Source organism: Peromyscus californicus, unplaced genomic scaffold (genome assembly GCF_007827085.1).
Source record: "Peromyscus californicus insignis strain IS unplaced genomic scaffold, ASM782708v3 Scaffold_5__1_contigs__length_169319896, whole genome shotgun sequence".
Lineage (NCBI taxonomy): Eukaryota > Metazoa > Chordata > Mammalia > Rodentia > Cricetidae > Peromyscus > Peromyscus californicus.
Window position 1 is genome coordinate 2205453 of NW_026294573.1, and position 26677 is coordinate 2232129.

Genomic DNA, 26677 nt, shown 5'->3' on the forward strand with positions numbered 1-26677 from the left:
TGGGTTTCGGGTAGGAGTATGACAGTAGAGGCTGGCCTTCGAAATAGCACAGAACTCACACCTGGCTCTGCACGCCCAACGATCAACTCTTCAGGCCCCAATCTATGCTGAGCACAATCGGGCCTATATGCCCGGCCCAGCACACCACAGTTGCTTGGCCCTGTGTGTCCCATTCTGCACACCCCTCTTTTACATACCCAGCCCTATCCAGCCCTATCAGAGAACACTAACAGTCATCATCTTCAGCAGAACAATGATAATTACTTGCAAGAAACCCTCAAGGTCAAGCCTATCAACTGCAGATGTGTCTCTCATAGGAAGCGGTGAGAAGGGTCACTGGAGACTCATCTGAGGGTCTAGCCACTCCCTCCTGCGCCTCCCAGTCATCTGTATGCTATTCTGACCCAATGCCTCAGGAGGTGCTGGAGTCTACAGACTGTAAGGTTAACTGAGTAGGGGGTACTCTAGCTATGCTTATAGGGACATCGTTCTCTGTGCTGGGGTGAGAGCTTTTTGTAATATGGCTGTTTTGGATTTGCTCACATTGCTGTAAGTACACTCTCACTCATGCTCTGTAAGTAAGCCCAATAAATTCATTGGTTCCCCCAAGCTGATTTTGACTCCAAGAATCATACTTGGGTTTATCATTGGGGGTGGGGCTATAAGAAGGGGATAGGCATTCTTTACATCTCCCCAGAAAGGGAACTCTCACAACCCCCAACTCTACATACACAGTCCTGCACACCCAGGCCTGCATGACCCACTCTACACCCTGTCCTACAGGCTCAGTCCACCTACACCCTACCTTGCACACACTATTGCACGTGCAGCCCTGCAAACTAGTCCTACACACCCATTCCTGTATACCCTGCCGTATTACCACTCCCTTAACCCACCCTGCACTCCTTAGACCTACACAACCAACCTCTACTTCTTCCAGGACAGGAAGTCCGCCACAGCTTATCTACCTCTCGGTGATAAGAGGTGGCAGCTTCTACTCATGTGCCACTAGGCTATGGATCTAACCAAAGCAATGTGGCCAAAGGACCAGTCCTCCTTGCACAGGTGCCCTGACCTGTGAGGATTCGAGAGGTAACACAGAGAGAGCCAGACTCACAGCAAGGAAGGCACTCCACCTTCTGGGTCCACCTTGATGCCCAGCGGCCAGCCTGTGATGACCAGCACTGAGGATGCTATTGTAAAGACCAAGTCTGGATTCCAGTGCCTATGTGACATAGATGTCAGGACCTAAGATGCCTATGGGCAAGGGCCCCTAAGTCACCCATACCGTGAGCATTGCATGTACAATATGTGAGCCTACATAGCACAGCCCACATAGCACATGCTGCCTTGAACCCAGATGTACCCCACCCACTGGATACTGAGCCCCCAACAATGATACAGAGATAAGAACAAATGGACTCTGGCCATCTGGCAGTGTAGGCCAGGGACCCCTTCCACTCCAGCCCTTCTCAGGGTGCAACCTCATCCGCAAATACCATGGTTGGACAGTATAAGCTCTGAGGTCACAGCTGCAACACACACCACCAATGACAGTATCTCTCAGAGCCCCCTTCCCCACCAGCCTCAAACAGGCAACAAGGAGCTTGAAGAATCCACAGGAAAATGTCATGCCCAACTCCATCTACATTCTTCTGCCCACAGGCTACATACAGCCAGCGCCTGCTGCCTCAGTAGGGCTCAACTCACCAAACCGACAGTGCAAACCATGGAAGCCTTTGGGACAGTGGCCCTGCTAGGCTGAGCCTGGCACATAGAAGTCACCATTAAAACATTGGTGCATGTCACTGTGGAGAAAGGGGAGGGGCTGTGATGAGGGGTGGGGCAGCTTTGGTGTCCCAACAGGATGCAGAAATGCTGGACACGAAGACAGCTCCAGCAGCTGGTCTACACTGTGCTTTCTAGCCCTACAGAGAAAGCGGGAGGCAGGGCCTGCACATGGGAAAGCCTCCGACTCTTCAAGCCCTGGGGAGACTATCATGGGCTATGGCCAACCCAGCTCACCAGTCACAGGCTCCAGCTCAGTCTGTCCTGTGCCATACTTTACTGTAACCTGAAGTATCCCCTAGTCATGGCCACACCTAATCACAGCTAAATAGGACCTCTAAGTGGGACAAAACCCTAACTCATGTCCACAAGTTACCAAAGCCAGGACAAAGCCTGCCATGACCCCATGATCCACGCATGGAAGTCCTTCTTTGCCAAGGGGCCACCTGGTTGTGCATCAGGGTAACAGCAATGAAGGGGGCACAGAACCAAAGCCTACGGTTCCACAGTCTTCATTCTAGAGTAGCAGGCTGGGGTTGCTTTTTCACCAAGTAGGAGGCTCCTGATGTCCAGAGACCTCCATTCCCAAAGAGCCAAAGTGGCCACCTTGGGTGGAAAGCAGTACCAGCCGGACACTTGATTGCTCGGTCTCGGTTCAGCAGAGGAATTAGGGAGGCCTGTCACATTAGCTGCAGTGGCCAGCACCTCACAGTGGTCAGCCTGGAGCTGGGCTTGGGAGTTGTGCCCTGTCTCTCTGTAAGGGATAGAAGCATCATCTCTAAGGTGAGTAGCATCTTCCTGTTTCCCTCAGGCTTGTGTCCTCAAGAGTCCTTTGTTTCTTTCCCAGGCCTTTGCCCATTCCCTCCCTGGAGAAGCATCTAATTGTGGAACAAAGAGGAAAAGACATGGCTTCTGAACATTCTAACCAGACCCCACTGCCTCATCTCTGTGGGCACCATGGCTGTCCTTACTGAAAACACCAGCTATAAAGGCAGGACCCTCTATCCAGTGACAAGAGGCACACGTTCAATGGCTCCACTGCAAGTCTGAGTGCTCCACAGACAGACAGACAGACAGACAGCAGGCAGGCAGGCAGGCAGGCAGGCAGACAGACAGACAGGCAGGCAGGCAGGCAGGCAGACAGGCAGGCAGGCAGGCAGGCAGGCAGACAGACAGACAGACAGACAGACGGATGATAGATAGGTGATAAATAGATGATTGATAGATATACATATAGACCTACCAGGACCCCTAGCTACCAGGGCCGCCTCCTACTCAAGTTCTCTTTGATCACAGCCGCTCACCAAACCAAGCACTAGTGGCGTTGTACACGTACACAACACCCCCAATCACTGTTGACTCTCACCATCCACTAGAGGCTCAGGCCAGAATGCAGACACCCCAACACACGCACACTCCTTTAGCAGACCTGCTTCCACAGCTACCATGCTGATTGAAAACACCGCCACTTCTCGCCCCTGCAAATGCCTCCTGCTGTCCAGTTCCCTCACAGCCCCTTCAGCAGAGCTACACTAACTTGGCACAAAAGCCCATACAGTGACCCTGCCTATCACATCCCACCCAGATCTCAGCGTGCTCCCCAGCCCCTACCCCATGGTGGGGTGACAGCTAACCTGTCCTGAACCAGGGGCTCCCAAAAGCAGGTTCCAGCTCCACTTGACCAAGGCCAGGACTGACACTATGAAATGGTGGCTGTCAGCCGAGCAGGCAGACAAATTTGACGGCCAGGCAATGTATCACTTCACCTTAGGGGAACAGATGGGAGCCAACATTCAAAGGTGGGCACATATAGATGACACCAACTCCCTGATTTTGAGACAAAGGTGCTTCAAACCAAGAGCACACACTCCTGGTAGCTCAAAGAGTGCCAGAGACAAGCCACGAGGAGGAATCCTGGGGCTGGTGTGGGGGGCACAGGCTCACATACTCTAGGTGAGGTAGAAGCCTCAGTCAGGACCAGCAAATGAAGAACCACAAGGAGCAGCAGACAGTCCCAGCCCAGCCTGGCTCCCATGGAGTGGGCAGGTAATAAGAACAGTGCTTGTGCTGGGCAGTGGTGGCATACACCTTTAATCCCAGCACTCAGGAGGCAGAGGCAGGGGGATCTCTGAGTTGAAGGCCAGCCTGGTCCACAGGGCGAGTTCCAGGACATCCAGGGCTGCACAGAGAAACCCTGTCTGGAAAAAACAAAAGCAAACAAATAAAAGAACAGTGCTTATGTGGGTCACTGTGTTAGGACATGATGGTGGCAATATCACCCTGTGCCCTCCAAGGGGTTGACACTGAAGTCACGGGTTGCCATATTGGTGGACAAGTACACCTTTGAGGTCCCTAACATGAGAACCTGAGGAAACCATACCTAAGGGGACCTCACAAACATCAGACCTTAGCCTTAGCTTCATGAGGTACCACATCTCATAAGGAATGGAAGTCATAGAATTATGGATAAAGAATAGGCAGTGTATGTGTGTATGTGTGTGTGCATGCGTGCATGTATGTGTGTGTACTTAGCTCAGTGACAGAGTGCTTGCTTAAAACACAAAACTCTGGCCCCAGTCCCCAGCATGGGGCAGGGAAGAGGCACTGTTAACAACCAAACTATAAAACTGAACCACACGGTATCAAGTATAGGAAGAGGTGGGTGGTAACTATAAAATCACCAATAATCTTCTGAATACCTGGTGTGCGCCAGGCCACGGCAGGAAGTCTGCCTACAGGGCCTCCTCCCAGCTGCTGACTTGAAGAGACCCTTCAGAACTCCCTCAGAGGAGTCTGAAATGCAAGGTCAGGTGGAGGGGATCTAAGGCCGTGTCCCCTGAAGCCCAAGTAGGTAGAGGGAAGGCTAGGACACTGCAAGCCCCCCATAGCCACAGAACACTCCGGGGACCAGCTGTCCACATGTCTCTTCTGCTCCACCCCTAGTTCCTCACCCCAGAGTCGGTGTCTAGCAAACTGTGGTGCCCTCCTGCTTACCCCTCTATCCCTACTGCTGGCACCTGAGACTTGCTTTGGTTGGTCCTGATTTGTCCCATCCAACAGCCTCTTCTCTACCAGGGATCTCATACTACGGAACCCCTTTCAGAGTGGAGGAAGGAGAAGCCCACCCCAGGGGATCAAGGGTATGAATATGAGACTCTCAGCTAAAGTGTATGCATGCTGTTGATAGGAACATGTGTGGGCCTATGAAAGTGTACAATTGTAGGCATGTGCCTACACACTGTGTGGGAGTGTGGTGGTTTGAATGGCTGGCCCCCATAGGCTCTGTATTTGATGCTTAGTCACCAGGGAGTACACTACTTGAGAAGGATTAGGAGGTGTGGCCTTGTTGGAGGAAGTGTGTCATTAATGGTGGGCTGTACGTTTTCAAAAGCCCAAGCCAGGTCCAGCGTCTCCCTTTTTCCCACTGCCTGTGGATCCAGATGTAGAACTCTCAGCTACCTCTCCAGCACTATGTCTACCTGTATGCCACCATGCTCCCCACCATGATGATAATGGACTAAACCCCTGAAAATATAAGCAAACCCTAATTAAATCTTTTCTTTTATAAGAGTTGTCATGGTCATGGTGTCTCTTCACAGCTAAGACAGGGCTTGTGACAGAACACGTATATGCATGTGAGCTTATGTTATACAAGTGTATACAAGTGTATGGTTACACGGGCATGAGTGGGTGGGGCATCTCTGTGTGTATGAATCTATACAAGGCAGAATATGGCTGATTCACCTGAGTGGATGGCAGTTTAAGTACACAAGCGTGGAAATTGTACTCTGTGGTTGGGTGACCTGAGGTACTTAAAGGAGATAACAGGAGGAGGTCACAGTAGCACAGCAGGGCCCTGTGGGCTCTGTGGAGCGGGCCCTGCATCCATGTGGAGGAAGGGAAACCCAGGAGCTGGGACCTGGCATATCCAATTCCCACACTGGAGTGCAGGGCTGATGGGCAGCCAGAAAGGAAACAGAAAAGGAAAAGCAAATGCTGAGGCAGGAAGCAGAGGGGAGCTGGGGTCCAAGTGGCCTTCCTGCAGCTCCTCTAACACATCCCTGACAAGCCAGCCAGAGAGACCATGATGTCCGGGGAGAAGCAGATCTTCAGGAGCCACCTGCCTGGTGCATCAACGGGTCACCCAAGCTCAAGCGTCACCCTAGCCGACCAACTGTGAGTGTCCAGGCTACTGGGAACCGAGGCGGTGAATAGGATCAGAGGCACACACCTCTCACTTCCCATTGCGACAAGTGCCTCCACCTGCCCAGGAGTTTTTCTAAGAAAATGTCTGGCCTCTTCCTGGACAGCCTGGCAATGGGCCCTCCCTAGCACCACGGAGGCAGGAGCGGTCAGGGAAGGTCAGGACCTGAGGTAGTCTGAGTGCTCTCACCACATATCCTCCAGACTGAAGTCGCCTGAGCAGAGCCAAGAGCCTGAGCTCTCTTCCCCAGACATACAAAGCACATGCAGGGACCAGCGTATGAGAAGCCCTGGGCGGCCAGCTTCCTGGAGGTAGAGCAGTTCTGAGTTCCTTTGCCATCTGGACAGCTGCTTCTCTCCCCCTTGGCTACTCTGACCACATCCCAGAACCTCTCGATGCTAGACAGAAGGCTTCCGGCCAGTCCCTACCTCCGCCCTCCAACCTGTGCTATCACTGTTCTGCTCTGCGCTTAAGGACCTGTACCACGTGGCACCTGGCTAAGACTCATACCAATAAGGGACCTTACAATGTGGCCTTGCTTGAAAATGGGGTCAACATCAAGATGGGAATGAAGACATGGACTAGGGTGGTTCCTAAACACACGTCGTGTCCTTACATGGAGCAGGAACTAGGAGGTCAAACACAGACAGAGGCAGTGGTAGAACAAAGTGGCTATGTGTCTCGGACACCGGGGACATCTGGGCTACCAGCAGCTGGGAGAGGGAGCATGGCTGACGCAGGCCCTGGATGTCAGGATGCAGCTACCAGCTGTAACGGCACACTCCAGAATCACCAGGGAAGAGAGCCTCAGTGAGGAACTGTCTGGATTGTGTTGGCCAGAGAGCATGCCATGAGAGATTTTCTTGACTGGGTTGAGGTGGAAAGATCCAAAATATGGGCAGCATCATCCACTTCATAAACAAAAATGAGACAGCCGAGCACCATGCAGCACATGTGTATATCCCCCTCCAACATACACACCCTGCTCTTCACTGGCTGTGACTCACTCCTTCAAATTCACACATTGACTTCTCTGCAGTGATAGATGTCACCTGGAATTGTGAGCTGAATAAATCCTGTCTGAGAGTCTGGGGAGATGGCTTAGTGGTTAAGAACATGTATTGTTCATGCAGAGGATCTGAGTTCAATTCCCAGCACCCACATCAGGCAGCTCACAACTGTTTGTAACTCCAGCTCCAGCAGATGGCCCTAACCTTGGGCACATGCCCATCTATAGGCATACACATGTACATATAAATAAATAATAATAAAAATATTTAATAAATAAATAAATAGATCCTGTCTGACTTAGGGTTCTGTTGCTATGATAAAATACCATGACCAAAAACAACTGAGGAGGAAAGCGATTGTTTCCTTTTACAGCCTGGCTCACACAGGCCAGGTGTCTAGATCATGAAGGGAAGTCAGGGAAGGAACTCAAGGCAGGAACTGAAGCAGAAGCAATGGTTGATAATAAAGCTGTTTTGGCCTATTGCAAGGTAAGATAAGGTTAGGCAGAAGAATCAAACTAAGGACTCAGGTGAAGAGGAGCAGAGTCTGGAGAGACACTGCAAGCCACCCGAGAAGCAGGATACTGGAGGACCGGTAAGCCACGGACCACATGGCAATAAACAGATTAATAGGAATGGGTTAATTTAAATGTAAGAGCTAGTTGATAATAAGCCTGAGCCATCAGCTGAACATTTATAATTAATATAAGCCTCTGTGTGGTTATTTGGGAAGCAGCTCCTGGGTATTTGAGAACAGGCAGGTGGGAGAGGACCCTGCGTTTACACCTGGCTGTCCTGGAACTCACTCTGTAGACCAGGCTGACCTCAGAGATCTGCCTGCCTCTGCCTCCCAAGTGCTGGGATTAAAGGTGTATGCCACCATCGCCTGGCTTCAATCTGCTTCCTTAAACAACCCAAGACCACCTGCCCAGGGGTGGCACTCCCACATCAATCACAAATCAAGAAAATCCCCACAGAGTTGCTTACAGGTCAATTTGATGGAAGCATTTTCTCAGTTGAGGTTCCGTCTTCCTAGATGACTCTGGCAGGTGTCAAGATGATAAAAATGAACCAGCACACACCCTTTATTCCCTAAGTTGGTTTGCTTTTTATCACTGAAAATGAAACTAAGATATCAACTCTAGAAGGGTGAGTCCCCTAAGATGTCCCATTGCCATCGCTGCCACAGCCATAGGAGTCTCCTATCTCCACTACCCTGACTTCGTCCTTCCCTGGTACTGCACCTCATACCCCATGTCCTGCTGGGACTCCTACCCAGGTACACACAGACCACCTTCACACACAGGCTACCATGGGACAGGGCTTTCCCCACCCTCCCACTCCACCCTGCCCTGCCTTCTTCCTGCTCTGCCACCACACTTCTCACTCAGGAGAACTTCCCACCCTCCCAGGAGGCCATATGCCCCACCCCATACTTCCTCTGTTCCATGGCAACTGTGGAGTGGTACATTCATCCTGGTACGTGCTAACATATGCATCAAGGCACTGTGCTGCCTTGATATGGTGCTTCTCTTTCTGAACACAGCCCTTGTCTTCAGTTCAGGATACACTATAATAGTCTGTCTTGGGAACCCACAATACATATCCTGCAAAAACGAAGCCTATGGAACACAGAGAGGGAGAGAAAGAGACAGAGACAGACAGGCAGAGAGAGAGAGAGAGAGACTGGACTCTCTTGCAGTCTGCTTTCACAGTGTCCTTCATGCTCCATGGAGCTGAGGCAGCTCCTGACATTTGTCCTCCACAGCCCACACTGGGTCCTCACTCCCCTGAGCTGAGCCCAGCCACCACAGGCTAGTGCCTCACTCCTGAAGGTCTGTCTCAGGAACTGGATGCAGTGGGACGGAGATTGGCTGTTTAGGATAGGCACCTTGTTGGCTGTGTACAAGTTCCCCTCCTTCAGTGGAAGGGGGTGAGTCCCAACACAGGCCTTAAGCAGCTGTGGCTTGGACATTAGGAGGGTCTGAACAAAATTTGCCAGTTAATTGGAATAAGAATGGAATCCACAAAAAAAAAAAAAAAGAAAAGAAAAGAAAAAGAAGACAGGAGGTGGTGGTGCACGCCTTTAATCCCAGCACTCGGGAGGGAGAGCCAGGCGGATCTCTGTGAGTTCAAGGCCAGCCTGGGCTACCAAGTGAGTTCCAGAGGCGCAAAGTTACACAGAGAAACCCTGTCTCGAAAAACAAAACAAAACAAAAGAATGGAATCCAGTGTGGCCCTACTGCAGCCAGGGTCTGGGCTGTCACCTGAGGCCAGGTGGGGGGTCGAGGGTCATACTGCAGCTGGGGCCATACAGATCTGAGTGGCCTGTACTGCCACAAAATGCCATGGTGATGTCCAGGCCCGGGCTGCTGCCGAGGGCCATGTCTGGGTCTGTGACCCCATCACAGCCAGGCTCTGAGTTGATGTCCATGGCTCCTATTACTACCAAGGGCTTTTTGGATGCCCAGGGTCTGGTCAGCCTTCTGAGACCATGTTGGTGTCTGAGGGCCTTGCTATAGCTGGGGTTGTACTGATCTGGATGGCCTGTGCTGCCACCAGGGCCATGGTGACATACCAGCTTGAGCTGGTGCCGAGGACCATGTCTGGGTCCATGTTCCTGCTGTAGCTGAGGTCTGTGTTGATGTTCAAGGCCCACATTGCCACAGTGGGTCATGAGAACCATGTATGTTGGAATCCGAGAGCCATGCTGAGCTGGTCCCGCCCCTCACCAGCCCTGGGATAGCTGGCCCTGCCTCCCCCATCACAGCAGCAGGAGAGCTGCTCCATCCCTCATGGGAGAGTTGCCCCCCAAAACCCTCGCACTTGGGAGAGCAGGCCCCACCCCTTGCCTGGGGGGCGGTGGTCTCAGTGGCCTAGACCAACCAGCTCAGCTACCACCCAGATCCACTTCCTGGGCCTCCAGTTGACCCATCATGACAGCTACCCCATCTGCATAACCTGCCGGAGCGTGTGAAGGTCCTGCGGTCCAAAGAACCTCCATGACTCGGGGCAACAGCAAGGGATCTGAGAGGAGTTTTGGTGAGGGTCCAGTGATGATGGTGTGACAGAGGCCTTCAACCAGATCAATGACTCACTGCAATGAACATTTTGTGGGTGGTGCTGACTGGACAAAAGGGTATCACCACAGCTCCCGGTGCCATCAGGATAAATGAAGAGATGTTAGAAAGACGGAGGAGCAAGGTGGCTTTGTCTGTTTTGTTTTTAATTAATTTGTCAGGGAGTTCCTCTTAGAGGGGACACCGCAGGGATGGGGGGCAGATATGGAGGTGAATGGAATTGGGGTACATGACATGAAATTTCCAAAGAATCAATAAAGAATTATGTGGGGGTTTTTGTTTTGTTTTTTAAGAGTGGAATTCAGAGACATGGGAAGCAGAAGGCAGCCCAGCAGAGGGGCAGGATCCAGCCGCACCCGCGTCACAGGGCCACAAGGGCTCTCGGGAAGCCTGGTAATTATCCCTGACACCCCACCCAGCACTTTTTCTTTCTGGTCACCTCCCAGCCACAATCCCATAAATGGACCTGGGAGAAATCACAACCCGATTAGCGGCTTCCTGCCATTCTCTGGCCTCGATCACTCCATCAACCCTACACAAACACCGTGAGGTTCCCCGAGCACCCTCAGGCTGACACTGTCCTCCTACAGTTTCCAGGTCACACGAAGCAAGGAAACTTCACAATGGCTGGGGAAGGGCTGGAGTTAGCAGCCAGAGCACTGCCCTTCCCTGTGGAGGGAGCTAGAGGGGATGGAGGAATGGGGAGGCATGGCTCAGCCCTTGAAATAAATGAGCATCTCTCTCTCCTGCATGAGGACTTCTGGCCCCACCTAGTTCTCGCTGATCCTAACTGGCACACTGATTGGGAGGGACTGTGGACAGTTGCTATGTTCACACCTGACCATGGGGAGTCAGGGCCTCTAACGGTTCCAGGCACTGAAAAGAATCTGAGACTTCTGCTCTAAGACAGAAGCCCTACCCACCCGCACCTGTCCGAGCCTCTCACTCACAACCATGGAAAACACACAGCAGAGATGGAATGAGGCTCCCCGAGGTCTCTAGCCCACAGGATGGAGAATTGCAGGGCCAGGTTGCTGTGAGGGAGCCAGTGCAAGTATCTGAGACCAGTGGACCTCACAGGAGGGAGGAACTACTCTAAGCCACTACGGCCTTCTGTCAGGCCATCCCCAGACTCCATCCCTGGAGGTCACAACTTGACACAGATCTACCTGAACCCTCAGCAAAGTGACCCTGTATGCTATTGCCCCCTCTGCCAACAGGTATCTGGACCTCCTAATAATAATAGCTAGACAAGTGGACACCGCTTGAGCTCCTACTGTATATCACCCAGTAGTCTCTACAAGGAGTTACTCATTACATCCATGGTTCTGAGATGGGCGTTGTCATACCTGTGTCACCACCCAAGCCAAGGCCTTGGGGACTAACACACCACAGGTCACAGGGGTAGGGATGGAACTAAGCCAGGGCTTCCTGCCTCCCTTCCCTGGCTCTCACGGGGTGGGTGTCTAGCCCCACATTCCTGCCTGGGTCAGGCAAAGGTTACAAGACCACTCACTCAGAGAAGCCCCAGGCTCTGCCTGGCTCATTGTCTCCACAAACACAGCCTCAGAGAGGCTGGCATGGTGACCATGAGGCTGTGGCTCACAGCGTGATGGCAGCCCCAGAAGGACAGCTGTGAGAGGGTAACTTGATGAGTGGGGCAGACACCATGACCAAACTCCACCCTGCCAACCAGCCACCCCAGGATTCCCCTCACCTGCCTAGCCTCAACGGTACACTTCCTCCCACACTAACCACAACATCTGTGTCTACTTACTATTAGCATCCTCACCAGATCAAGGGCTCCCAAGGCAGGTGCTGTCCCTGCCAGACCCCAGCCTCAGCACCAGCAGTGAGCTGCTACTAGAGACAGCCCGAGAAACTGGCAGACAAAGGAAGGAGCATGTGGCCATCAGGGAACATGCTGGATCTCCAGCCCCTAGGGAAGGGACAGGCAGGTTCACACCTACACCAGCCCCTCAAGGATGGGAACCAGACTGTGATAAACAAGGAAGGCCAGGGAAGAGCATCCGGAGACAGAGATGCTGGATCATAAGCTCTGCTGCGACCATTAAATAAACAATGTCAGACACGTAACTAAGAGTCCTTCATTGAAAACAAGCCTCAAAACAAACAACTAAGGAAGCCCAGGCTCTGGGTGGAGATCCTGCAATGGCTCACAGGCCATGTGACAGCCAGGACCCCATTGTCACTACTAGTTGCCCAGGGAGAGTTCCATAGAGGCCACAACCTCACCAGAGCTGGGTGACTCTGCTCCCATATCCACTTCTGCTACAGACCAGGAGTTACAAGCAACCTGAGCTCTCTACAGTTCCACGTGTGGGTGACAGTCTGGCATCTGGTTCACACACAGACATCTGGAGCTGACAGGACAGGCCCAGCTCTCCCATCAGCCAGACTGGGGAGGGAAAAGTGGTCACAGACGTACTCACGGCACTGCTACAGACCCACTCTGTCACGATTACCACACTTCCCATAGAAACCGCCACCTGTGCCTCCACCACACAGCAGGGGACAGCTAGCCTGTACAGACAGGGCGAGCCTGGCTTGGCCTGCCTCTGCCCACCCTCACCCTGGGATGTTCACCAGACCTCAGCTCAGGACTCAGAGGGGACATGGGGCTATAGGCTGCCCTGTTCCCTTTCCCCCACCCCATCCTGCCCCGAGCATCCCTGTCCACCTGTCCCAGTAAGCCTCGGAGACCCACTTCCCTCCCATCCAGCCATGCATGCTCTCTGCTTCCCTGATGTCTCATCCTATTATTAGTACTTCCTCTGGCAGACCCAGGGAACCCCCAACTCAGAGCAGAAACCCAGGGGCCCTGGACTTTGATATCTATGCCCTATTCATTATAAGCCACAGGAAGCAGGGAACATGTCAGATGCCTTCAGAGAGCCACCGAGGGAAGGGCGATACTGGTATTGGGCCAGAACACCCCAACCTGGAGTGCTGGACAGCTTCCCAGGCTTGTCACCTCCAAGCTGGCCTCCTGTCCTCTTCCCTCTGCTCCCTTCCGGAGAGTGACTCACTTCCCTCCTGGAAAAAAAATCACCAAGCATCCCTTCTCTCTTCCCTCTTTCTCACTGGAGTTCACTTCAGGATGAGCAGCTAAGTCTCCAATGGTAAAGCCCACCACTCTTAACCTTCAGTGTGGGGAGTGTGTCTCCCAGCCACCCCAGTGACTTTAGGAATGATCTTTCTAGAGGAACCACTCTTGCCTGCTGACCACCTGTCCCCACAACACCTGCCAGCCACCTGTCCCTATAACACCTGCCAGCCACCTGTCCCCACAACATCTGCCAGCCATCTGTCCCCACAAGATCTGCCAGCCACCTGTCCCCACAACACCTGCCAGCCACCTGTCCCTATAACACCTGCCAGCCACCTGTCCCCACAACATCTGCCAGAAATCTGTCCCCACAACACCTGCCAGCCATCTGTCCCTATAACACCTGCCAGCCACCTGTCCCCACAACACCTGCAAGCCACCTGTCCCCACACCTGCCAGCCACCTGTCCCTATAACACCTGCCAGTCACCTGTCCCCACAACACCTGCCAGCCACCTGTCCCCACACCTGCCAGTCACTTGTCCCCACACCTGCCAGCCATCTGTCCCCACAACACCTGCCAGCCATCTGTCCCCACAACACCTGCCAGCCACCTGTCCCTATAACACTTGCCAACCACCTGTCCCCACAACACCTGCCAGCCACCTGTCCCCACAACACCTGCCAGCCATCTGTCCCCACAACACCTGCCAGCCACCTGTCCCCACAACATCTGCCAGCCATCTGTCCCCACAACACCTGCCAGCCATCTGTCCCCACAACACCTGCCAGCCATCTGTCCCCACAACACCTGCCAGCCACCTGTCCCCACAACACCTGCCAGCCACCTGTCCCCACAACACCTGCCAGCCATCTGTCCCCACAACACCTGCCAGCCACCTGTCCCCACAACATCTGCCAGCCATCTGTCCCCACAACACCTGCCAGCCATCTGTCCCCACAACACCTGCCAGCCACCTGTCCCCACACCGGCCAGCCACTTGTCTCCACAACACCTGCCAGCCACCTGTCCCATACCTGCAGGCCAAGGCCTCTTCAGCAGCCGCCATAGCCATGCTCCATGGCCAGGAGCCTGTTCCTTTGTCCCTGGCATTACCTTCTTCCCTCCTGTGCCAGCACCAGGCCAGCTCTGCCTCCCACGGTTCTACCAGACTATGCTGGGACTCCACTGCCCCTTCTGTCTGAATTCTATTCAAACAGTCTTTGGCAGATAAACTGTGGTGCTGAGGGTCCCTGGGCATCTCTAATGTGGCTAAGGGCAGGGGCTAGAAGTATGGAAGCCATGGGTCAGCACCCAGACAGACAAGGCCAGGCAGATGATCCCTATTGGACATGCCTCTGTTCAGAGTCTGCCCAGTACCAGTTGAGAGAGACAGCACTCACCTGAGAGGCAGCCCTCTTGGCCAGGCTTCTGGCTCCACCCTGGGCAGCACCTGAACACAGTGCGGGCCTCCGTGGCATACACCTGCCTATAGCTCATATAGTAGACAGTCCTGGAACAGAAGACAAAGGATGTGTTGATCATTACAGGGCCAGCACTTGGGCTCTCAGAACACCCCAAAATAGGCCCTCACTAATGCAAGCTGAGCAAGCTGAAGTGCCCAGGGAACTGATACCCCACACACCAGTGCCTGGCTCCTTCTGTCCCTCAAAGTCTCTGCCTTCTTCACAGGGCTACTGGAGGCTCCATCCTATCTAGGGAGGACTCTTGTGCCCACCTTTACCTGCCACACAGACTCCCTTCTTTGCTCTAGTGACCAGTAAGGTAGATGGCTGCTGCTCCCAGCTCCCAGCTCTGTCTAGGCTGACATGGTATCTGTCACTTCTGATACTGAGTTTGAACACTGACTCCCCCAGGGTTCTGGGGGCTCTGAGCTCAAGTTTTTGTGCCTGTATGGCAAACACTTTACCAACTGAGCCATCTCCCCAGACTCCTCCAACTCTGTTTTTAAGACTTGCCAACATCACAACAGTTCTAAGAAATGGACACAGAACTCACAGCCTGGTAAGTGTCCCTGAGCCTAATGACTGTGAAATTTCTGTTTGTAGGGACGGACAGACCAGGAATGAGACATAGACCAGAGACAGAGACTGCATACGAAAGACAGGTAAAGAGAAGATGGCGACTCCAGTCTCCCCAACGGGCCTCCAGCCCGCAGTGTCAACCGCCCTTAAGGCCATAGGGTCACCCTCGCACCCAGAAGCTAAGCCAACAGCCACAAGGTCAAGGGCCCTTAAAGGCCCTGGGAATGGTCAGGTGGCCCAAGCTGTTTCTCTAGGCAACAAACTAGGCTGTGCTTTCTGGGGCCAGTACATGGGAAGCCATGTGGCTCTGGGCTCTGCCCAATAAACAAGGCTGAGGCCACTTCCCGGAAGCATGTGTTCCTGCACAGGCTCTGCACACAGAAACTCTGGGAGTGCTTTACAAAATACCACCTTGGCAGGACATGAAACCACTTGCCTGGACAGAAACCGACCACAGTGTGAACAATATTTGGCAGCGACAGCACACTAGAGCCTGGCCATCGTAAATATTTATCCCCTTGCCTGGGCTGAGACAGGGCTGGGCTATGTGCGGCTCCCCTGGACACTCCTCCACAAGGGGTGTCCTTCAGGGGTGAAGGAGAAAGATTCTTGGAGAGGCCAGGCAGCCATGAGAACCAACTCAGCTCACCTTCAGACAGCACCAGCTCACATGGGCTATCTGTAGGACTGGAGGCTGCTGGGACCATGTCAGAATGGGGGCCATAGTACTCCTCACTCTGGGCTTTCCAAGAGGGTCACAGGCCCTATGATTTGAATGCAAGCCACCTTCCATTCCTTCTCCTTTCCTTCCCTTTTCTGAATGACTCCTCCCTTGCTCCTCAAAGGACCTCTTCATGTAGCTAGAAAGCTCTTGATGCAGTCCAGAGAGTTCCTAGCCTGGTGAGCTGGTTGTCTGTCTAGTCTGTCAAGACTCTCTCACATGACACCCTTGAACTCCCTCTGGCCTCTCAGGTGTCACCACAGCCTCACCTGTTATTGATGAGGCCACATACTACCACCAAATGCCCATTACCTCAAGACAAAAGATGGTGGCAAGAGCCACCAGGTAATGGCCATATGTGGGGCATGGCCTCATCAGTCACCGTAGCCTCACCCAGGTCAATAGAGATGGGAAAACTGAGGTCACAACTAGTTCTCAACCTGGCCATGAACACTCAGACTGAGGGCTGGAATCCCAAGTCCATCCTGTGATGTCCTGCCTGGCCGGCCACACAAGAGCTCAAGAAGAGAGCCAACCCCCATCCCCCAAAAAAACTAAAACAAGCAAATCCACAGGGGTTAGGGAAATGGCTCAGTGGGTAAGAACGCTTACTGCAAAAGCAAGAAGATGTAGGTTCAAACCCCCAACATCCATGTAGACAGCTGGGCATGGCTACATATACTTGTAAGCCCAGCATTGGAAGAGGGGGTTGGCACAAGGAGCTCGCTGGCCAGCGAGTTTCCAGCTCAGTAAGAGAGGGTTCTCTTCCTCAAGGCAGTAAGGAAGAGCGGGATACACAAGGACATCTCTGACCTCCATATGCACACAGACGGTCACACCCAACCATAAGTATCCTGCACACTCACATGCATGCACCATACACACATATAACATATCAGAAAGCAAAAGACAGAAACAAAGAAGTCTCCATACCAGCATAGCCACACCACGACCAAAGCCGGAGGTCACAATGTGAAGTGATGTCCCTCAGGGCTTGGACACCACCCGAGCCCACTGTTGACTGAGTTACAGGCTCATCCTGCTGTGGGTCCAACAAGGCTGACAATAGAGCAGAGCCCTGTCCCAGAGACCACTCTGTTGTCCCCCACGTCCCTGCAGTTAAACTTGATGGTGAGGTCCTATTCTGACTTCATTCCCTATTAAACACCTGTGCCACTCAGGCCAACCTCAGACTACATCCCAGTGTGGGCTCTGTTCATGAGCCTAGGAAGAGGGACCGGTCCCATGGTTCTGGGTGGAGGAGAGAAGCAATATCCCACTGGGTCAGGCACACTGGAGGAGGGAGGGTAGTCTCAGGGCTGCTTCTTAAGAGGGATGTGCTGGGGCCACCACAGCAGGACAGCCACTGGAAGATGTCCAGATGAGGATTGGGGGAATTTCCCAGGGCTTGGGAGGGACAGCAAGGACTTCAAGACCTCAAGCATGCCTGTGTTTGCTGTACACTGGGAGCTGAGGTGAACCTGGTTAGTGTGTGTACTGAGTTCTGATCTCCATGAGCTGCTGGGACCCCTCATCCTCTACAGGCATGACTCAGGTACACCTCAGAGCGGGATGGGTGAAGGAGGGAGACAGGTCTGTGTCCAACAAAGACGATGGTCTCAACCACAGTAGACAGCTACTCATCCACAGAGCTCTGGTCCTCACCTGGAGCCTAGAACCCAAAATGCCACATGGGACCCCTATTCCCACCTGGGGCTGAACTTCTATGTTCTAGGCCAAAGGGTGGGTGACGGGTACCAGATGCCTTGAGCTGGGCAGTATGGTGGGGGATCCCAGAACCTGGACACAAGACATTTTGAGATATCCAGAAAACCCCGACTCAGACAGTATGCCAACTGCACTATCCCCCATACCTACCCACCAATGCCCTGTCCCCCAACACACAAACACAGCCAGGGAAGTGTGGCCCTCCCAGATGTCAGGACTCTTGAGGACATCATGCCAGGAGGCTGGAGGTCCTCAGCCACTTAGGAAACCCTGCCACGTCAGGTCCCTGCCAACCTATAGGTCCCTAGCCTCAGGGCCCCAGTGGCTTCCAGCTGCTTCCAGAAAGAGTGCCTTTCACAAGCTATGGACAGGGAAACACAGCTTAGAGTACCAAACCCTGCGTCATAAACATGTGCACCCATGACCATGTGAAGACTGTAAGGAAAGGTACAAAATGGCGACCTCTGAGAACGGGAGACCTCTCCTTCCCCTCAGGGTCCCTCAGGGTCCCTCAGTCTCCTGACCTGCAGCCTGTCACTTCACAGGGAGGGACTGTGCTATGTTTGGCAGACTTGAGCAGCATGCCCCATCCAGGTCAGCACTTCACCCCTCACACCTCAGCACCTGCTGCCTCAGACATTACCATGGTTGTCCCGGGCATGGAGACAACAGTCCCTGAGAAACAATGATTCTCCACTGTACTTTTCCCATCTCTATTCTGCACCAGCCCTAATGGACAGCAAACAAATGCTGAATTCTGAAACAGTCCCTGGAGCTCCTAGATCAGACAGAGCAGGCCCAGGTGCCCCATAACCCTGGACCCCACATGAGCAGCAGCAGCAGCAGGCAGCCCATGAACCCTGGATCCCACATGAGCAGCAGCAGCAGCAGGCAGCCCATGAACCCAGACCCCACATGAGCAGGTAACACTAAAGGCTGCTTCTCCCTGCTGAGCACCCTGCCCAGCTCAGGACTTATCCTTTTCCTCCTCAGATACACACCTCTACCTAGCTAGGGCTGCAGCCAACTCTGTCATTCCCTTACCACCCAATGTTTCCACTCCCATACCGCTCCCCACCACGGCCCAGTTTCCCTTCAGCCTTGCAGAGAGAACTATGCAAAGGCACTCCTTCAGTTTGATTTTTAAGTAAAACATTGAGCAATAAGTTTTTCACAGGCTTGGGAACTAGGCCCAGGGGTCAGGTGGCAAAAATCTCCAGCTGGGACCTCAGCTGGCTTCTGGCCAATCAGCACTCCTCCTCTGCAAGGTCCCACCACCACCAGGGCTCCTCCCCACCCTCATAAGTGACCAGGGCCTGCCAAGCAGGCCTGCTAGAGTCTGGGGGTAAGAGACCATGTCCTCAGTGAGAGGCCTCAGGTGGAACCAAGGTGGGACTCCAGCCCTAGCTGTCTGAACCTAATGGTCACTGCTGCTGTGCTCCTAGCCGAGAACTGTTCGCCCATTAGACCAGGATCTCTGCCACATACCTGCGCTCTTGGCCAACACACCATGCCTGCTGCCCACAGTCTGATCTCCACACGGGCACTATGCGGCTGAAGGCTTGCACACAGGGCTGGCGGTGGCCCACCAGGGTCAGCTTCTGCTCAGCACACACATGGGGCCTGGAAAAAAGGACAATGACATTTAACTTCTCTACTACCAACAGCTGGCTGTCACCAGTCATGCCTCCTCACCTACACTCAGGATCCAACCATGGCTAGGCCACAGCACGGTGCCCACCTGGCATCCACTCTGGACTCCAGGACAAGGGGACTGAGAAGGAATGATGGTCACAAGCATCTTCTGCCAGGGTCCTGTGCTGCACAAGGCACTGCCCCAGTCCCTAAGAACCTTCAAGGTAGGCAAAATCGTCCGTTCCCTTTGGACAGCCCTTGTTGGGGCTCAGGCTGGTCCCCAAGTCCAGGTCCCCAGAATAATGCTCTTTCTACACCCTCCTTCACTCCTGCCACCCCAATGCCTCCCTTGTATCCTCAGGATACACAGGAGTATGGGGACATGACCCAAGAGTAGGGATGAGGACAAGTAGGAATTTGGAAAAAGAAAACCAGAAAATCTGGTCACTATCCAGCCATACCCAGGGCAGTGACTCTTTTTATGACTCTGATCTCCACTTGTCCCAGAAGCCAGCCTTGGGGAGCACAGGGTGCCAAAGGTAGGCAGCCTAAGACAGCCCTTCAGGCCCACCAAGGGTAGAAAAGGCTCCAGTCCTATGAGAGAAAGTCAACTGGAGGGGCACTCTGGAGGTGCTCATCAGGTAATGGACACAAAGCTCAGGCTCACTCAAGCCTGTGCCCCTGAGGAACCAAGTTGTGGGACAGAAGACAAGACCCACTACATTGGACCAAGCCTGGGAAGCAGATGAGGACCCCATATGTCCCAAGGAACAAAATGGGACATTCAACCTGTATGGCCAGACTCTGAGCTCAATCCAGAGCACAAAGGATTACCAGTACACACACATGGAACAGAGTCATTTTCCAATCTGTTGGGTACTACAGAGAGCCTGGCAATCCTCTGCATAAAGCCCTTCCTTCTTCTCGGGTATACCCACTCCCACACTAGCTGAGGTCCCTACTCCACCAGGGGATAGAGATGAGTCCTTAGCTTTGCCCCGACCTCTGCCTCCACCCCATGCCCAATGAGGCACTCCTTCCCCAAATGGCCTCAACATTCCCAGTGACTGCTGGGTGCTGCCCAAAGTTCACCACTTAAGAGACCACAGCCACGTGGCGGTGGCGCATGCCTTTAATCCCACCTCTCAGGCAGCAGAGGAGTGGATCTCTGTGAGTTCGAGGCCAGCCTGGTCTACAGAGCGAGATCAGGACAAGCACCAAAACTACACAGAGAAACTCAGTCTCGAAAAAAGCAGAGAGAGAGAGAGAGAGTCTTGACCACACCAACCAGCAGCTCTGACCCCAGACCATCCACCCCCAGACGGATGTTCTGACCGAGAAGCCTTTATTTTTGTTTTTTCCCTGGCTCTGCTGTGTGGGAAGCCACCTCCTTGGGGAAGTGTATGGACCACCTGCAGACGAGATAAACATAGAAAAATAAACATCAGAGGCTCCCAGCCTGGAGCAGGGTCTGCACCTGCCCAACCATGGCATCATTAGGGGCTCTGTTGTAGCCCACTAGGTTTCCTAGTGGCTGTACCCAGGAGGACTGTATAAGAGGTTGTTTGGACCACGAGCCTGAGTATCAAGTGTTTGTAAGGGTCTACACTTGACTCTAACTAGCAAAGGCTGTGTGTCTTTTGCTTCACCCCTTGGCATTGTTATAAACAGACCTTTGGAATAATGTTCTGAGCCCACTGGAATAGGTTCCAGGCCCTCTTGAGGCTATCCTGTATTTTCTATCTGTTTCTCCCCCCTCTAATTCTTCTATCTAATATTTCCTGCTGCTCCTACTCAAGAGCACTCTGGGGAAATGTGGGGGTGGTGGGTAGCTCCCCCATGGGGCTCCCAACCATGGCATCATCAGGGGCTCCCAGCCATGGCATCAGGGGCTCCTGGTCATGGCAAGCAAGGTCTGCAACTGCCCAGCATGACACCAGGCCATCTAAACCCTAACTTTCCATCAGTAGCAGCATAGGCAAGGCAGAGTTAGCACCACAGCCATAGGCAATCCTAGGCACAGGACTGTCAGAACACGTCCTGAGACTTCCCAGCCCCACGACACCGTCCCCAGTCTCCCAAACTTCTATCTAGGGCAGAAGCTAGCCTTACCAAGTCTGGGGTGACTGCAGAGCAAGGACTCTTGGGTCCCAGAACAAAGCAGTGGGATCTGGAATATGCTGTGGACCCCACATGTGCGCTAGAACTGTGAACTCATTCTCCTTGGCCAGGTGGAACCTCAGACAGGATTGAGCAGCTGTGAAGTCCCAGGGCCAGATTCGAAAGATTTTTACCACCTCATAAAGACAATTCCCCAGGGGGACATGCGACCACAGGGACCATGACAATCAGGATGGCCACTGCTGCCACCACCACCTCCACCTCCCTCCTCCCCCATGCTGCTACCAGGCACCTTTAAGTATCAACCCATGGGGATGCCCCTTTCACCACCTGAAAGGAGGTGACAGTGATTTCCCTGAACTGTCTTAAGATCACCCGCTAACCCGACACGGTACATGGACTAAAGACCCCACCTCTTCCTGAGCTCTGCTGAGATTCTGTGTTTCTCAGATGGCTAGCTAAGGAATGGGGGACCCAGATTTCCAAGAGCCTGTTGTGGGCCGAGGATCCCAGGCTGAGAACACAGGGACAGGCTAGGGTAAAGGTTTGTACAAGAGCAGCAGTCCCCACACAGGAAAAGCCCTCCTCAGCATTCCCTGGCCAGAGTCCTGGCCTCCACTTTGCTGTGTGCCTATAGGAGAATGCCCTCTATGGAACTCCTGAACATATGCAACTTCCTTTGAACACACACCTGCCCCCCCCCACCCCCCCACACACACACGTGTCCTCTGGCTAGTGGTAAGTGTAGCTGATTGGAAGACCAACAGAAGGTGGGGCCTAGAAGGGACACTGGGTGTCTGTCTCCCCAACCACTTAGAAACCTTCCTGCTGGACGGTAGCTGCTCCACTGTGGTCACATAGTATCCCTTACTGTATGTTCACTCTGCTCATCCTCTGACCCCCTGCTCCTGCTCTGTGCAGCTAGCTCTAAGGCCCGAGAGAGCAACACAGCTGGGATTAGGACATCCGTGACAGGTAGAGAATGCCACTGGCCCCAACCATGTGAGGATGGTCTGCAGGAAGCCACATGGACAGAAGACCAGCCCAAAGTCTTTGAAGCTCTTACAAGGGTCCAACAGGGTGGTTAATGGGCACTAATGGGGAGGCACATGCAGGACTCAATGCCTCTCCTAGGAAGTGCAGGCAAAGGTACATGGTGGAGGATGGGGAACCTGGGGGAAGGGGAGCAAAGGAAGAGGCAAAGAGAAGCCTCAGCTCAGGCCCCAGAAGAACCCAGCAAACACTCAAGCTCCTCTCTGAGCCGAAGGTGTCTTTGTGTTTCTTGTACTTGCATGCAGCTTCTCACCAAGGTGGGAAGGGCAAAGCCCAAACCACAAGGTAGACCCAGGGCCAGCGGGGGGAGGAGACTTTAGCCCAGCTGCAGAGCCATCTGTTGAAGCATGGAATGGGGGTCCGAGAAGCTGGCAGTCTTTGCAGGAGCTAGAGGCCAGGGATGCTCATGGCAACGGCAACAGCACCCTTTACCAAGGTGTGGAAGTGGGAGGCACACTGTCTGTATAACCACCCTGACACGTCTTCAGGAGGATGATTTGTCTATACCTCCCTCATCTGGCCTCATGGCTCACCTCTGAGTGTACTTCCCCTGGGTACAGCTGGCACACTGGGGTAGGAGCCCAGTGGCTTTCTGGGGCACTGTAACACTGTGTGAAGGCAGATCGGAGACCCTCAGAGGCCTCCCACCAGGCACAAGACCGTCCACTGCGACCATCACAGGAGGTCCAGCAGACATGCACTTCTTCCGCACTGTGCCCCCACCGCAGGCACAGCATCTCCTGTCTTCTGGGACATCTGGCCAACCACCATGTCAGCTTCCCCACGCCCTGAAGAGGGGCATCAGAGGCTACTCAAGAGATAAACTGGGAAAGGCCTCAGCCATGGAGAATGTGGGTGTTCAAGCCCTCAGGGCCAGTAGACCCAAAGAGCTCCTTGCGAGATGGAACTTGAGCTTGGAGGGGCCTACGACCTGCCTGGGGTAGGGGGTCATCATCATTAGCTGATTCCAAAGCCCTGGCGGGTTTCTCAGCACAGCTGCCCAAAGGGGCTCCAGCCTGGGAGAAGCCCTGTGTTTTGAAGTTGTGTGTGAACACTGGGGCGCAGCTTCAGCCAGGGCATCCCCCGTCTCCGTCCTCGATGGGGCAGCAGGAAGCCCTGAAGCAGCCATGCCAACTTTGCACTGCTCGGCAGCCATTCCCATCTCCAGATCAAACAGGCAAGTCACGCTTCCACAAAGCTGGAAAGTCACTCAGAGGCAAAAAAAAAAAAAAAAAAAAGCAGGCAGGCAGGCTCTGTCCACTCAATCTGAGCACCCCCAGCCAACAGCAGCCAGAGAATCACCCACACTGTTCCAGCAGATTCGTGAGGGTCTACAGGTAACCAGGGGTGGGAGTCAGAGCTGCCCTACCCCTAGAATCCACAGAGGCCCACCAGCGTAGGGGCTATAGGCAGGAGGACAAAGTACTACAAAAAGTCAACAGCTATCACTTCAGGAAAACTGGCCAAAGAGGTGTGGCAGCCGTACCAGGCCCTGCCAGCTCATCAGAACTCCTCAGGGGGGAAAGGCAGCAGGGCAGAGAGGGTCAGCCAGGAAGAAGTATTTTCTAGGGTCCTGGCTGCCTTCCCAGCCCTCCTCCCCTGCTCCTCTGAGTGTTGAGAGCTAGGAGTAAACCTGCAAAGTCACTTCTGGAAGCTGGTCCTTATGGCTTCCACCTGCTGCCTGCTCAGCAAATCAAGTGCTCCTTCTCCAAAACCCAGCTAGATATCTCCACTGGTGTGGCCAAATGAAACTCTCCTGCACTAGCCCAGCCAGCTAGGGCCCATGTGCAGACGCCGGAGAGATGCAGTTCTTTCTGGGGAAGACAGCCAGGATTCTTGACTAAGCGGGAACTCAGACTCACCCAAAATGGACAGTCTGAGGACAGGGGCCTACTGGGACACAAGAGCCAGAAGTGGGGGCACAAGGCCCAGAGATGCAGCTGCCACCGCGGGAAGAAGGGAAGGTGGGCTCTGGAAAACGCATCAAGCAGGAAGGGACAGGCTCTCCTCCCACCCATTCACAACTAGTTCCAACAACTTTTTCAACAGCTAAAGGCTTCCTGGGCCCAGGTGAGCAGGACACAGGCAGCAAGCCCTTGGCTCCACTCCCAGGGAGATCAGCTGGAGCGGACAGAGCTGGATGGAGAATCCATAAAGGGCGACCAACAGTTTCCACATGTTCCAGATTGCATCCATCCACCCAGAACCTCAGGAAGGCTGTGCCTGCTGCCCTTCTCAACCATGAAAAGGGACAGGCAGGCTGGCAACCCTAGCCCACCATGCTAACTGCGGTAATCATTCAGAGGCTGAAGCTCCTTTTGGGCAAACTCACAGTTAAGAGAAACGAGCAGCAGCCAGGGACAGGCTGCTTCCACTCACGGGTGAGAGGCCCCAACTCAGATCAGTTCTCCTATGTAACAGCCACAAGAACCAAAGCAAGACCCAGGGTGGGAGTCCTGAGAGCACCTGCCCCAGCGGGAAGTTTGTCCTCTCATTCTCCCAGGGAGCCACGGCTCCGTCCTCAAGGCCAAGTACATGGTGGATCCACTAGTGCCAGCCCTGGACAGGAGCAGCAAGTCCCTTCTCTGGCTGAAAGGACACTCTAATTGGCAGAGAGGAAGCCCCAACTCAGGCCTGAAGGGTCCCTCGTCCACTCCCCATGCAGCCCCAGCAGCTTTGCCAAATTTACAAGGCCCCACCTTGCACCCTGCAGGGAAGGGGCGGGTGGAGGCTGCAGGCCCTCTCATCCCTGCACCTCATCCACTTGGGCTCAGTTCGCACCGGTTTTCCTTTGAGGCCAACAGAGGGATCGCTTTGCAGTTTAAGAGAGACCGCTAACCGGCCTGTTGGGGAATCATCTTTCAAAATTAAATCCGTCGCCGCTGGCTCCCTGACCCTCTCTTCCTGCCCATTCTAGTACTAAATTCCTTCTCCCGAGGCCCCAGAGCGCACGTGTTTAACACACAAACCAGTTCTGGCAGCCCCCTCTGGGCACCCCCGCCCCTGCGCAGGCCCCCAGACCCCAGGAGACCAGCTTGGGGAGGAAGTGGGACCAGGCTGCTTCCTCTCGGCCGCCTCCAAGCCGGTTCCCCAGCTGGACTCTGCGCCGCAGGGGCTTGGATTCCTCACCTCTCCAAACTTCGGCATCCGCCTGCCTAAGTCTGCAGGACCCTCACTGCAGAGGCGGGAACCGGGAGGCTAGGGGCTCTGTGGCAGTCTCGAGGGCCCCAGATCCAACCCGAAACCCCACGTCTAGACCATCCCCTCCTAGTTAAGGCAAAGAGCCCATTGTTCTGGGGCCCCAGGGACAAAGCCCCGAGCTCTGTCCCGGGTCAGCGTCGCTGCCGCGAGCCTCGCGACTCGCGCTACTCACATGTTCGGCTGCAGCGGGCGCGGGGGTCGCGGCGGAGCGGCTGCAGGCACAGCGGGGAGCAGCAGCAGAGCCAGGGCCACCGCGCGCCAAGCGGCTTTCGTCTCCGCCCGGACAAGCATCGTGCGCGCGGTCGCGCTCCCACTCGGTCCTCTGCTCGCCGACTCACAGGCGGTCCTTGCGGCTGAGAGACCCCGTCTTCACGCGCGCCATGCCCTGGAGGACAGCGGGCGCCGCAACCGAGCCTCGCCAGGTGCGGGGCGGGAGGTCGCCGCAGGTGCGGATGGTGCAGCTGCCCCGAGCGCTGAGACCTTCGCGCTCCGCTCTACAGACACTTGCCAGCAGTGATGGAGAGCGAACTCGGAGCGGGACGCCACAGACGTCAGGCCCGCCCGCCGCACGCCCCCCGGCCGGGACCCCAGCCCCCTCCCGCCCCGGCTCCCGCCCCTTTTCGGCCCCACCCCCAGCCCAGGCCACGCCCGTTCCGCCTTCGGCCCCGCCCAGACCGTCCCAATAGAGGGAGCCCACTTCCAGCCCCGCGCCAGCCCCTAATCCAGCCCACAAGACTAAGCTCGCTTCCCTGTACCCGATATCTAGCTTCATTCGAGCATCCTCTTGGCGTTCCCTGCGCACCTCCGGCCAAGAGTCCCAGGTCTGGTCCCATCCAAGTGACCAGTCCTGTCCGATCTGAGCGTTGCACACCTCTCAAACACGGCTGAACCATGACCCGGGACATCGGCAAGCGCATCCTTGGCTTCTCCTCTCCACCGACTCTGCATTCACCTTCCCTTGGCTCCTCATTCCGCGCCCTGCCTCCGCTGCCCAAGAAGCAGGGAGGAATCTGGGCACCTC

At 54.4% G+C, this 26677-nt stretch overlaps 1 protein-coding gene across 2 annotated transcripts in view; it reads right to left on the minus strand.

Moving 5' to 3' along the window:
* Nucleotides 1-26216, minus strand: part of Megf6 (multiple EGF like domains 6) — a 99924-nt gene extending 73708 nt beyond the window's left edge. For both annotated transcript variants that reach the window (XM_052718157.1, XM_052718156.1), the window contains exons 1-3: nt 25829-26216; nt 19135-19269; nt 14556-14665 (exon numbers count right to left, since the gene is read on the minus strand). In XM_052718157.1, coding sequence (XP_052574117.1) covers nt 14556-14665; nt 19135-19269; nt 25829-25947 — 364 coding nt within the window. In that variant the 5' untranslated portion in view covers nt 25948-26216. The remainder of the gene's footprint in view (nt 1-14555; nt 14666-19134; nt 19270-25828) is intronic.
* Between the last annotated feature and the right edge of the window lie 461 nt (nt 26217-26677).